The sequence below is a fragment of the Pelmatolapia mariae genome, linkage group LG23 (genome assembly GCF_036321145.2).
Source record: "Pelmatolapia mariae isolate MD_Pm_ZW linkage group LG23, Pm_UMD_F_2, whole genome shotgun sequence".
In the NCBI taxonomy this organism is placed as follows: Eukaryota; Metazoa; Chordata; class Actinopteri; order Cichliformes; family Cichlidae; genus Pelmatolapia; species Pelmatolapia mariae.
In genome coordinates, this window is record NC_086246.1 from 37811322 (window position 1) to 37823407 (window position 12086).

A 12086-nucleotide genomic window follows, 5' to 3' on the forward strand; every position below is an offset into this window, starting at 1 on the left:
TCATTTATATTTCTGTATGTGTTCTCTGAGCTAACTGTATTTTTTTTACAAGAAGAATTGTGTTGCTGGTGTTTCTGCATCATATGGAAGCCTACATTTTTATACAGGTGATAAACCTTGTACTCGGTCCTGTCTGTCTTATTCAAGAAGTAAGATCATAAATTTGCTGCATGTGGAAATTTACAGAAGAACATGTCACTTCTTGTTTGCTTCAAACAATGCATGCACAATGTCAACACGGCGAATGTGTTTTGTGAGTGGGAGTGGTAGATGCAGCGCTTTTAAGCTTTGCATGTATGTTTTATTCTATGTCTCTGGTATGCATTTTATATTTTATAGATCGTTTAATATTACGTGCACCAGCCTAAGGGCAGCAACTGGGAAGCTAGCAGCAAATCTAGTAAAAGGCATCTTTTTCTCACATGGAATCGATATTGTTATACAAGATACCTGACAATTAAAAAATTAAAGTTGTCTAAAAGGTGTCATACAGGTCACATTGTATGTTTCTAATTTTTTAGCTGTTGAAACAGTTTTAACTTATTTCAGCTGCAGTTCTGTGTGGCTGGTTTCAGTTGGGCTACATCTACAGATCAGCACGTTTTTAACCACAGCGTTCTTGTGACGATCACAAGGACCGTGTCACTACTCCCACAAAACTTTAAAGTCAAAATTTACAAAAAAAAAAAGAAACTGAGAATAGCTTTCCATTGGCTTCAACCAGTAGAGTTAGTCATTTTGGTCTTCATTGGTTCATTTCCTTTAGTATGTGCTAGTTTCCATCATATTCCACAGACAACGGCAAAAGGTTCTGTCTTTATGGTGACAGATTTCCCTTACTGAGGATAATATAAGCAGGAAAATACAGTGACAAGTTAACTGCACTTCACCCATGGTAGTAGCCTTTGATAAAACCCAGACTGTCCTGGAGTGCTGGCTTCTGTAAACCACCATGAATCAAGCAGTGCCATCTACTTCTGCTCAGCTCCTTGTAAAATTCCTTTGTCTTATGCAGTGTTCACTAATATATTTGGCAATGATGACTACCTCTCGGGTGTCCAGTCATGACTTCGCTCTCGGATGTCTCACCATAGCGGGATCTGTGATTAATGTGATTAACAATCGTGTGACTCTGAACTTCAGTGCTTAAGTTGTAATCACCTCTGTAAATGATGAATTCAGCCACCAAAAACAACAGATTAGGTGCTTTTTAGAGCTGCAGGTTAAAGTTAAATGTCATGCTGCAATGTACGTCGCTCCCTTCCCTTATCCTTTCATGTTGAACATCTCTTCCTCTTTTTTGTTCTGGTCACATGGCAGTTTGTTGCTTCACATACATAACTCAGACTTTAACATAAATGAGAATAATTTTCATTCTAAAGTTATTGTATTGTTATTCTAATTAAAAACAGCAATTTGCTACCATCTAGTAATAATAACAAGGTTGTTGTGTTTAAGTGAGACTGTCCTTTTGTAAGAAACAGGTTTCATAAAATCCTTACGCAGCCTTTGTGACTAATGTTTGCTGCTGATGTATTGGCCCTGTTTCCTGGTCCGAGGCTCTCCTTTTGTTTAACGTGTCGCAGTTCTTTGTCTTTTCTGTTTTCAACAAATGCGAGTCCCCAAAAACTATTCAGTCATCAATCTCAGCCTCTCCACCAAATATTTGAGAAAAGAATCAGTCTCGGTCTGACTAACATTTCAGTGTGGACATGAAAAGCAGGGTCAGGATGTTTATAAAGAGTAATACAAACCACACTGCACATCATTCATTTCTAACCTTGTGCTGTGGACGGATCCTCTCACACGCTCTCTTGGCTGAAGTTTGGTCAGTTTGGGTCTATTTTGGTTGACCCGGCCCAGCAGCCAGACCCTGAACTTAAACAGGTAACAAACAGATGAGCAGCCTCCGTTTCACCTGTTCATGTTTCTCTGTGATGACTGCTTTGAAGTGTCTTTGTGCTGGTTTTCATATTTGTTTTCCATTCATACCTAAATACTAAGAGTAAGATTATATGAGAAGAATAGGGGTTTGTGTTGGTGTGTGGTGCTGTAGCCTATAGATTTATGTCATTAACTGGTAAATATGAGATAATGCATTTCAGGTCATTTTATGGAGAAATGTGAAATAAATTCATTAATGTACCTCTTTACTTTAAACAGTTGTTCTGACAAAGAGGGGAAATCCTCCAACATGCACAAACATTTGACCACACAGCTTGTAATTCATTTGCACGAATGTGATGTCTTTGATACACTGCATAGAGATGGTGGTGACTCTTAAAGCTGAGCCAATGAAAATCAATAAGGAATTGAATTGATAAATGATGTCGATAAAGGAATCAGAATCACTAAATTCTTATCAGTTACTATCCTTACCTGTGTCGTTATCCACCTGTCGGTCAAAGAGGCCACGCCTCTAACATCAAACAATAATAATGTTTAAAAGAGGGTTGTTTTTTTTTTAAATTAACTCTATACAGTTGCTATGGAGTCTATGGGCCCTGATTCACTGCTGAAGCCTCTAGTGGCCATCAGAGGAACTGCAGCTTTTTAACTTCCTCATTAGCTTCATTTTGGGCCCCCGCAGGGGCGGATCTAGAGAAATGTTCTTAGAGTGGCGTGAGGGTGGCATGGAAATCAAATAGTGTGGCAAAATCAAAGCTTTTTTGTTTGTTTTCCACCTGGAGACGTTTGCCTACATTGCAATCTGCCTTTGTGACATTCATTAGTACCCTCGCTTACACACAAAAAAACAACAACAATGACACAACACACTAACTATACAAGATAACACAACACGCTAACTATACACTCCACGCTAAACGTCGAAAATCTCTCCCATCTCAAAACTCGCTCTCTTTCTTTGATGTTTTCGTGCTGTCCTTAGAAAACTCTTTTTGAAAAAAAAAGAAAAAAAAAAAGGCTGTGACATTGTAAATAGTATTTAGAAAAAAGCATGGCTTATATATATATATATATACATACATACATGTGTATATATATATATATATATATATATATATATATATATATATTGTGGCCTGTCATTACAATTTAAAGACTGGTGTGTACTTTGAAGTCTGAACTTTGGGGGGGGATTTATATTCATATTGAATATAGAATTTATATTCAGTGTTAACTGTAGCTAGGCTCAAGTTGTTAATGCTAACTTATTTTAATAGACAACACTGTCATATGCAAAACTAGGGTGGCAAGAGATCATTGTAGGGTGGCACATGCCACCCTTCTAGATCCGCCCCTGGAGGTTTCCTGACAGTACAGGTCATATTTTTCTTCCCGTCTTTTTCTCCCCCACCCCAGAGTCAGCGTGATGCTTGCCATGACCGCAACGTAGACTGACTGAAAGTCGTCTGCAGCAGCCGTTGGTCGCGCTCTCCGTGTGCTGATTAGCCTTCCTACCTCTAACTGCCGCTCTCTGTTTGGCTGTTTTGCAAAGAGCAGGGGCAGGTTGTGATTTGCTAGCCTCAGCCCTCCTCTCCGGGGCTGGACTTGTTCACGGAGTTTGCAGGCGGAGTCACTGGTTTCCCCTCTGAGATAAATAGTGCGCGGTACAAGTGGGAGCAACGCGCAATCGACTGTCCTTTTCTGTTTCCTGCGAGGGACAGTCGACAGTCTCAGCCTGAGAACTGAGACGCAGTAGAACCGTTAAAGCAGAGAGAAAGCGACACGGGGGGAGTTACCATGTCTGGAAATAAAGACAGCGACGGAGGATGGAAGAAATTTGTGTGGAATTCGGAAAAGAAGGAGTTTCTAGGGCGCACCGGAGGCAGCTGGTGTGAGTACTCTTTTTGTTCTTTATCTCCGGCAGGCGGGCTGCTGGTTGTTGATGGAGCAGTTGGGCTGGAGCAGAGTGGAAGCCGACCGTGCTCACAGCGGATTATTTGTATTTTGACTCGGTGTTTTGCCGGTGCAGACATTCGCACCTGTTAGAGCTCCCAGCCGGAGGCGCGCCGAGTCGTGACTTTGCCTTTTTAACGGAGGCTGCGTGCGCAAGTTGGTGTTTAAAACGAGAATGAAGTGAAAAAAGGTGAAACACGAAGGAGGAGTGCTCGGTACGGATCGATTGGAGTCCAAAACAAGGACAGTAAATGAGGACAATAAGCCAATTTGGTCTCCGTGGACGTAAATGATTTCCTCCTTTTGGGGTGTTTCTGTGCATTTTTCAGGGCTCCCGCGGTCATAGGTGTTCATTACGAAGGCGTAGCCCTGATCAGGTCATTGATTAGCTGCAGTCTTTTATGAAAAGGTCATCTTGAAGGACAGCCGAGACTTTTACCTGAACCAACAAGTTGGTGGCTGCCGCCGTTCATTTTGTTATTCTGAGTGTCAGCCCTCCGCGGGGAGCAGGAGAAGGGCTGAGGACATTTTATTCCTGCCTTTAATAAACCCGAGCAGCTGATCCCTGGACCCGACACCCGGGCCAAGCTCTGCCTTCCCCACGTTTTAACTCGAACCCGGGATTATTGGATCCGGCTCTAATCGTTTCAGCGCCGTTTTCAATACTTTAAGACGCCTAACGCGGTCCGCAGCGGTTGATGGTTTGATGGGATCACTGCCCTGCATTACATAGCGCCAATTAGGCTCGTTAAACCGTTTTGCACGTCAGATATGGCGTGTATGTGTGTGTCTCCCCCTCCTCTCCAGACGCCGCACGGTGATCACGACTCACATGTCTCCCGGGCCGCCCCTCTCTGTATTTTTATCCTGGAAGAAATGAGGCGTCGCTGTGTGCGCGCGTTAAAGCGCATTCTTCGGGGCTTAATGAAAGCTTCAAACTAACACGTTTATTTCTGAGAAACGGTAATTCTCTGTGGCTCGAAGCACAGCTGTGTGTGGCGATTAAAATCAGGCGCTGCTCTCGGGTGGAACATTTCACTCACTCCATGTTCTAGGTGGTGGTGTGGGGTTACCAGGCTGGTAGTTCAGTGTCCCGGCTGCTCTGCCCGAGGAGCACACACAGTGAGCCATGTTGCTTTAGCAGCAACAGGTATGTCTGCTCTAAGCATCTCAGGCCATCAGTGCAGCACAGCCCTGATCACACAGACTTTTTTGAGGCTCAGAAACCGCCTCTGAGTGTGACCCAGTCTGTATCCCCTCACTTAACACAAGCCTCTGTGGTTGTCTTATATTTGGCCATTTCATAACCACTGATTTATTTTAGTTTGGGTTAATTAAATGGCACATGAATATTCTTACGCTTCAAAGTCTTCTTTCATTTCAAGACTCTAAAGAAAGAAGCCCTGATTTGTATTTTTTGGAGGTGACTACAAACATATCCGGATCATGAACACAGCACCGTCATCTGCTCATTGTTTTCATGGTGGATGACGGTCAGGTTTTTCCATAAAGGACTTTTTTTCTGGTTTGAAATGGGCCTTTTGGGGTGGAGGGGTGTCAATTAACGTCACTTAACAGAAGTCTGTGCTTTTTCCTGTTACTTTTTCTGCCATTTTTTTCCTTTTAATAAACAAAAGCCTTTTTGTTTTGTTCCCCCCCCCTCCCCCTCAGTCATCCTCATAGCTTCAGTGAAAGCCCAAAAACATGTTTGACTGGACCAGGGATTTTTATTTTTTTTATTTTATTTTTAAACAAATAGCTGGGTTTAATTTAATCAAAGTTCAAATACAGTTTCATCAACTGGCACAAAAGCAGTCAAATACAGATAACACCGATTGGTACCTTTGGGTGCCTTTACCTGCAGCATCATGTGCTGGTAGATTTATAATTTAAAATCTGCAAAGCTTTAAAACATACAGTGTGCAGTACAGAGTAAATCATTAGCACATTAAACTGTGTTTCAGTAAAATGCTCGTGTGCTAATTGTGTGCCATGTGAGTCGCTTGCACTTCCTGCACTTTTCAGAAAGTCACAGACAGGAAGTGGAGCAGTGACAGCGTCAGTCTTGGCGCTCGTTACGTCTCCTCCACGTGTTTGTCTCAACATGTCAGACGGAAAGTAGGCTGCGGGGCTGTTGGAGGCCTCTGCGAGCGTGGAGACACATGTGGTATGAATACGGGGACAGTCCCTTCACGGCATGCTGCAGCAGCCTGCTGGGGGAGGTGCTCTCCATTCAGAAGCTGCCTTTCACCACCCCCCACGGCTCCCTCCATGCTGTTTACTCTGAGCCCTGCAGCGTTTCAGGCCGCTCCGATCACTCAGGTGAAATCACACAAACTGACAGCCAGACAACAGGCTGTACACATACTCAGCCACAACATTAAAACCACTAACGGCGCGAACAGCCGCCCTCACGACGAAAGCTTCTGAGGAATCTTTAGTCCTGGCAATCCAATGGGTCTTTACTTTGACACAGACCATCAAAGCCCTCCTAGTGTTGCCACTTGGCAGCCATTTTGAAGCATGATCTAAAATGAGCTGAGTTTCAGAGGCGTAGAATCTCCAGTCAGCTCTGAAAACTGCCCCAAAAGTTTGTTGAATTTGCCCCAGAGAGGTTTTTAAAAGCTCTTTTCTCCTAATGAATTTTTACTTCCACCACTATATTTCTGAGTGCCATGTCTCTTTCTTTTAACATCTGTGGTGCCTTCAAACATCTCCCTCCCTCATGATAAGGTGACTGCTCCAAGAAAGTCAAGCAAAGCAAGCACCCCCAGCACATGGAGAAATTGGCCTGACCTCAATTTGGTCTGATAAAGCCAAAAAAGTCTGCTGCTAGTCACCATTGCAGCGCACACAGAGGGTACAAAGTTTCAGGCAGGTGGTTCTAATGTTGTGGCTGATCCTGTTCTGATTTCAACAGACCAAGACGGTTAAAGAACACCCAATTGGATAGTCCTTCCTGCCGCTTGCCACGCCTGTTTTGACTTCTTTTCACTTGCGCGCACACACAAGGAATAAGCGGTTATTTGTTTTGCAAATTCGCCTCCCCTGCACAGCAGGCGGTTATTGCAGCATATTTTCCCGAGATGGCACACTCCTAGGAGTTCACAGAACTGTCAGAAACCCGCGACTATTGTCAGGCACTGCTTCATAGGACACTAGCAGACACTGCTTGGGGCCTGACTAGACTCATCCCAGAGTCTAATCATGCTCTGTATTGAGGGGGGGGATTTGAGGAAAAAAAACCAAACAAATTCTACTTGCGTCTTTGCTATCACAGGCAGCTAGCCAAGTGGCCTTTTAAGGCCTTAAAGTGAACCTGCTTTCAGACTCGCTGAGCTCTTTTCTTCTTGATAGAAAATCAGCATTTTTAACCTGCCACAGATCATAACTGGGTGTCCGGGGCCTTTTCGGGGGTGACTACGCCCTTAAGCACAATTGTTGATCACAGAGTTACAAAGAGTCTTTGTTACCCTAGTTAACAGAGGTTTAAGCATCTCCCACCCCCACTGTTTTGGCCATCTGAACAAAAACCTTTTAAAGCTTGCTGAAATTAAACCACACTTACAATTTACAAGTTTGTTTGATCTCATTATTTTCCTCTGGAACACCAAAAATATGATGGGGAAAATCAGGAAATATGATACTGATCGTTTGATTGCATCATACAGGGAAGCATGTGCCGTTACAGTTTTGTTCACTCGCGTAATGAAGCGTTTGCCTTGATTCATCACGTTTCTGTGCACAGGAACATGAATAAGGGCTTCTTTTTTTTTTTTTTTTTTTTCCTTTCTTTTCTTTTTTCTTTTTAATCCTCCTTAAGTGTTTTTACTGTGAGCCCGTTGAAGGTGACACAGCCGGGGGGTCTGCAGGACTGAACAGTGACTCATCCTGTTGCTCTGGAAGCACAGCCATCCCACCTTCTGCGTGATCTGTTTAAGCTTTAAATTAGGTGAAAAGAACCTGGGAAAGGGGTTTATGAAGGATATGTTGCTGTTGGGAAGAAATGCGGTACATTTTCCTGGGTTTTGGGTAGCTGATGCTAGGTATGTTCTAATAAAGCAGTCCATCTTATCACCTTCAGGTGCTTGTGACTCCTGAAATCTGAGGCGATGTTATATTTCACATTTGAAGAATTTCTTTCTTGCTTCTTTCATCTCAGTAATTTGATTTCTTTTCCTTCCTCTACAGTTAAAATCCTCTTGTTCTATCTGATTTTCTACGGATGCTTGGCTGGAATTTTCGTTGGGACCATTCAGGCATTGCTGCTAACATTAAGTAAAGACAAACCCACCTATCAGGACAGAGTTGCTCCCCCAGGTAAGCACATCCTCTTCCTCCTCACCTTTCTGACTTTGCTGCTGCATCAGCTCAGTGATCAGACAAAAAGCCTGTTGGTGGTTCGTGGGCGTTACAGACGACTGTTTGGGAGGGGTGTGCCTCTGAGCAGCTCCTCTATCGGCAGTCTTTCTGACCTTAAATAGGTTCGGCCATTTTGTCCTTCACTCCCCTCAGCCAGTCGATGTTCCCCCCGTGGGCAACAGGGGAACTAAAACGTGTGCTATGATTATGCATCACAGCTGACACGACTGCATGTACATGCGTGACTAGAGTTTGTGGCTCGTTTCTTCAAAGGAAGAAAAAAAGTTTTGTTTTTCCACCACAGCTTTTAAAGGCTTGAAGGGGGGGAAAAACCTGTGTAATCTCGTGAGAGTGGCATCAGACAACGCTGCAGCAGTTTAAAAATTTCCTGTGAGCTCTGAGACTGATTTGAGTGCCAAGCCTCGTCTCGCGGTTTGCACAGCACATGCTCTGCCCCTTAGCAGTATTTTTAGCAGCCATTCTAGATGACTGCCTGCATGTGGCTGCCGTTTTGTTCACAACTGTTGACAATAAGAGATTAGGGTGAGCAGAACAACAGCGTGAGCGTGGAGAGCTCTGAGCTGAAGCAAGTTTCCAGAAGTGGCATGATCAAGGAAGCAGCGAGAAAGGTTCTCTTTTTTTTCTTTTTTCTCTCCCTTCGGAGCGTGATCCCGCCTCCCACTCAGAGGCTAAAAGTTTCCATTGTGAGAGAAACACACGTGAGAGTGGATGGGTGGGGGTTGGTGAACTTTCACAAGCCTCCTCTGACACTCAAACTGCTGCTTCTCCTCTCGCCGTCTCTACCGGCAGCTCGAGTCCCGCTCATATCTGCGGCAGCAAATAAAACAGGTCCTGCAGCGAGGCCGACAAGGGTTTCACGACTGTTATGTTGCCTCTAGCTACTCTCACTGTCACACTCTCCCCTCGCCACGCCTCGCGTACCAACTCTGTGGAAAATTACTGCTGTGAGGAGCTCTCAGAGGAAATCCCCAAGACCATCACATTGTCCTTAGATAATGGAGAATGCTCACAATGGCTCACGTGCCATGTCATGTTGCTTCTCTAAGATATTTACACTTTTTTTTTTTTTCACACAAATTGAGTTGTTTTTTTTTTCTTCTTTTTTTTTTAATAAGATGTTTTTTCTGTGGTTTTTATTTTTATTTTTTTTATCCCATGACTTTTGTCTTCCTACCAAACCAGTGTGGTGTTTTTGCAGGTCTGTCACACACCCCACGCTCAGACAAATCTGAAATTTCTTTTAAGAAGAGTGAGCCGAGTTCATACAGCAAGTATGTCCAAAGCATGAACGAATTCCTTGAGATGTACAATGACACAAAGCAGGATGGGGACTCCTATGAGGACTGTGGAAGCAAGTATCATACAATGCAATCAGCTTTCACCATTTGTCACTCATGAGTGGATGTTTGAAGATCTAAACTTAAATTTTGTTTTCTTACTTGTGGCATTTTCAGAGTTTCCTGGCACGTACAAAGATCGAAGTATGGAAGAAACGAAGAAAGTCTGCAAGTTTTTTAGGTCTTGGCTGAAAGACTGCTCAGGCACAGACCCTGACTATGGCTTCATGGAGGGGAACCCATGTGTTATCATAAAGCTCAACAGAATTGTCAACTTCCGACCAAAGGTATAGTTACCGCTTAAATTCAAAGGCTAATATTAAGTAGCACAAAATGGCACCAGTCCCTTTTTTTTTTTTTTCTCTCTCTCTCTCTTTTAATGAGCTTAGGCTCACCTCAGACATTAATTTAACCTGCAGGCATGAAGTAAACTGTAGTCCTGGACTGTGCTGCTCTGTATCTATATACCTGAATATCAGTATAATAACAGCACAGCCAGCTTGGAGGTGATATGCTGTGTAGCTAAGTTAGAGCTAGCTGGCTAACATCCCCCATTTTGGCTGTAAACTTGTAAAGCTTTGCTTTGTGGCCTTAAGATGTAAGTAATCTGTACTCAATCATCTGGCTACCTTAGTGGACTGTTTCTGAGCGAACAATCGTAGCACTATAGAGCTAGCAGAACTGCCTTTTCAAGGAAAAAAGATGTTGTAAATGACAATGGAAAAACATCTCTTTCCCATCTACTCGTAGTCTTACTGCCTCTCACTAAAACAAGTGAGATGTGCCTGCAGTGAGCTCTTGCTCACAGAGTAGAGTTGGCGATCATTTGTCTCAAAGGTCAGATGTGTGGTGTCAGGGGAGCTAAGGGGTCAGAGCAAACAAAACCCAAATCCACAAACAGAAAAGTGAACCCCCCCCCCCCCCCCCCCCCCACAAAAAAAAAAAATTACAGGGAGTGCATTTCTGTAAAGGGAAACCTTACAGACATGTGAACCATCCATGAAGCTTTTTCCGTTATGTCTGAAAATGGAAAAACCTTCTGAGGAGCTGGAGCTTGAAGTTGCATTGTGGTTAATGTAGGCACCAATAAGTGAAAGTTTAATTTAAACCAGTTATTGCTTGTTTGTTCTTTAGGCTCCTTCAAACAGCTCATTACTAGAAGACCTGTCGGCAAAAGTTAGCCCTAACGAGATCCCCATTTACTGCAAGCCTAAGGTACGTTTGCAAGAGCGTGTGGCTGTGGCCTTCCAGTGCACAGATACAGGGAGAATGAATATTTGTCTTCAAAAGGACCAGCTGTAAGTCTCACTCAAGTATTGTGTTTGCAGAGAACTGAGGATCAAGGCCAGATCGGAGAGATAAAGTACTATGGGATAGGCCAAGGCTTTCCTCTGCAGTACTACCCATATTACGGCAAACAGCTGCACCCTAACTACCTGCAGCCCTTGATGGCCGTTCAGTTCGTCAATGTGACGGAGGGAAAGGAGATCCGCATCGAGTGCAAAGCATTCGGAGACAACATCAATTACAGCGAGAAGGACCGCTACCAGGGACGCTTTGACATAAAGCTCACCGTGTCGTGACCTGAGCTACAGCGAGCACTCAATTTGAAAACGAATACAACTTAGAGAAAACAGTTCAGATAAAAACCACCACTAGTCTTTGAACATTCATAATATACAGGACCTACACTTAATCCGTGTGCTTTACACTAGCTTTTCTGTGTGTTCGTCGAGGGTTAGAATGTAAAATACAAAAGTAGCAATAGCAAATATTTATTCTACTGTACATGAAAAGATTCCTTGAGCCATGGGAAACGTTCATCCATTTACTGTAAAACGGCAATTCCACTACTGACGTGTAGCGAGTTGTGTTTTCTGTCCCGAAATACTTCACCCTTACGTGGTTTCTATATATTTTTGGAGTGTCCAGTGCTGTAGTCTAGTCCCAGCTGTAACCTCTTTGTCTTATGTCCGCTTTAGTGGTCCAAGGTGTGTGCGCGCGTGTGTGCTCGTGTCTATGTGCAGGCGTTTACAGGAGTGTGTGTTCATGTGCTCTGACTAACTGAATTACTGGCATGGTACTCTGAACGTTTAAGGCCCACGTCTGAGTAAATAACTGCTCTGTGTTTGCGCTTCTTCGTCCCGTTTATTGGAGGAGGGGCACATTTGTTTTGTTCACCTTAGCTGTTAGATATGGTTTGATTACATTTATGTTTGATACTTTCATGCAATTTTTTTTTTTTTTTTTTTGATTTGTAGTGTAGAGCTTTGTGGGTCCAGCCTAGAAGACCGTCACCTCCACAGAAACAGTGGCGACTCAGTTCTCTGAAATCTGTTTTGCTGGAGACATCACGTGACATGTGATGCTACTTGCTATTGAATGTTTTAGCCATTTTCATGGTGGACGAATTTTATATTTATGCAGTTGTACATTTTATTTTATTTTTTTTCCAAAAGTGTAACGTATGAATCTAATACCAAAGTCGCTGGTCAAAAAGTTCAA

General features: G+C 43.4%; 1 protein-coding gene across 1 annotated transcript; it reads left to right on the forward strand.

Moving 5' to 3' along the window:
• Positions 1 to 3560: 3560 nt before the first annotated feature.
• Positions 3561 to 11709, forward strand: atp1b1a (ATPase Na+/K+ transporting subunit beta 1a). Its single transcript, XM_063465739.1, has 6 exons — positions 3561 to 3799; positions 8053 to 8181; positions 9443 to 9595; positions 9699 to 9868; positions 10716 to 10796; positions 10910 to 11709. Exons 1-6 carry the CDS (start codon positions 3706 to 3708, stop codon positions 11162 to 11164), a joined length of 882 nt encoding a protein of 293 aa, XP_063321809.1. The 5' UTR covers positions 3561 to 3705; the 3' UTR covers positions 11165 to 11709.
• Positions 11710 to 12086: the final 377 nt, after the last annotated feature.

What these genes read in the sequence shown, in the direction of transcription:
- atp1b1a (XM_063465739.1), top strand. Translation starts at nt 3,706, where the DNA reads ATGTCTGGAAATAAAGACAGCGACGGAGGATGGAAGAAATTTGTGTGG. An exon ending in GGACAGAGTTGCTCCCCCAG is followed by an intron (nt 8,182 to 9,442) that starts GTAAGCACATCC and finishes GTGTTTTTGCAG; the next exon opens with GTCTGTCACACACCCCACGC. An exon ending in TTGTCAACTTCCGACCAAAG is followed by an intron (nt 9,869 to 10,715) that starts GTATAGTTACCG and finishes TTTGTTCTTTAG; the next exon opens with GCTCCTTCAAACAGCTCATT.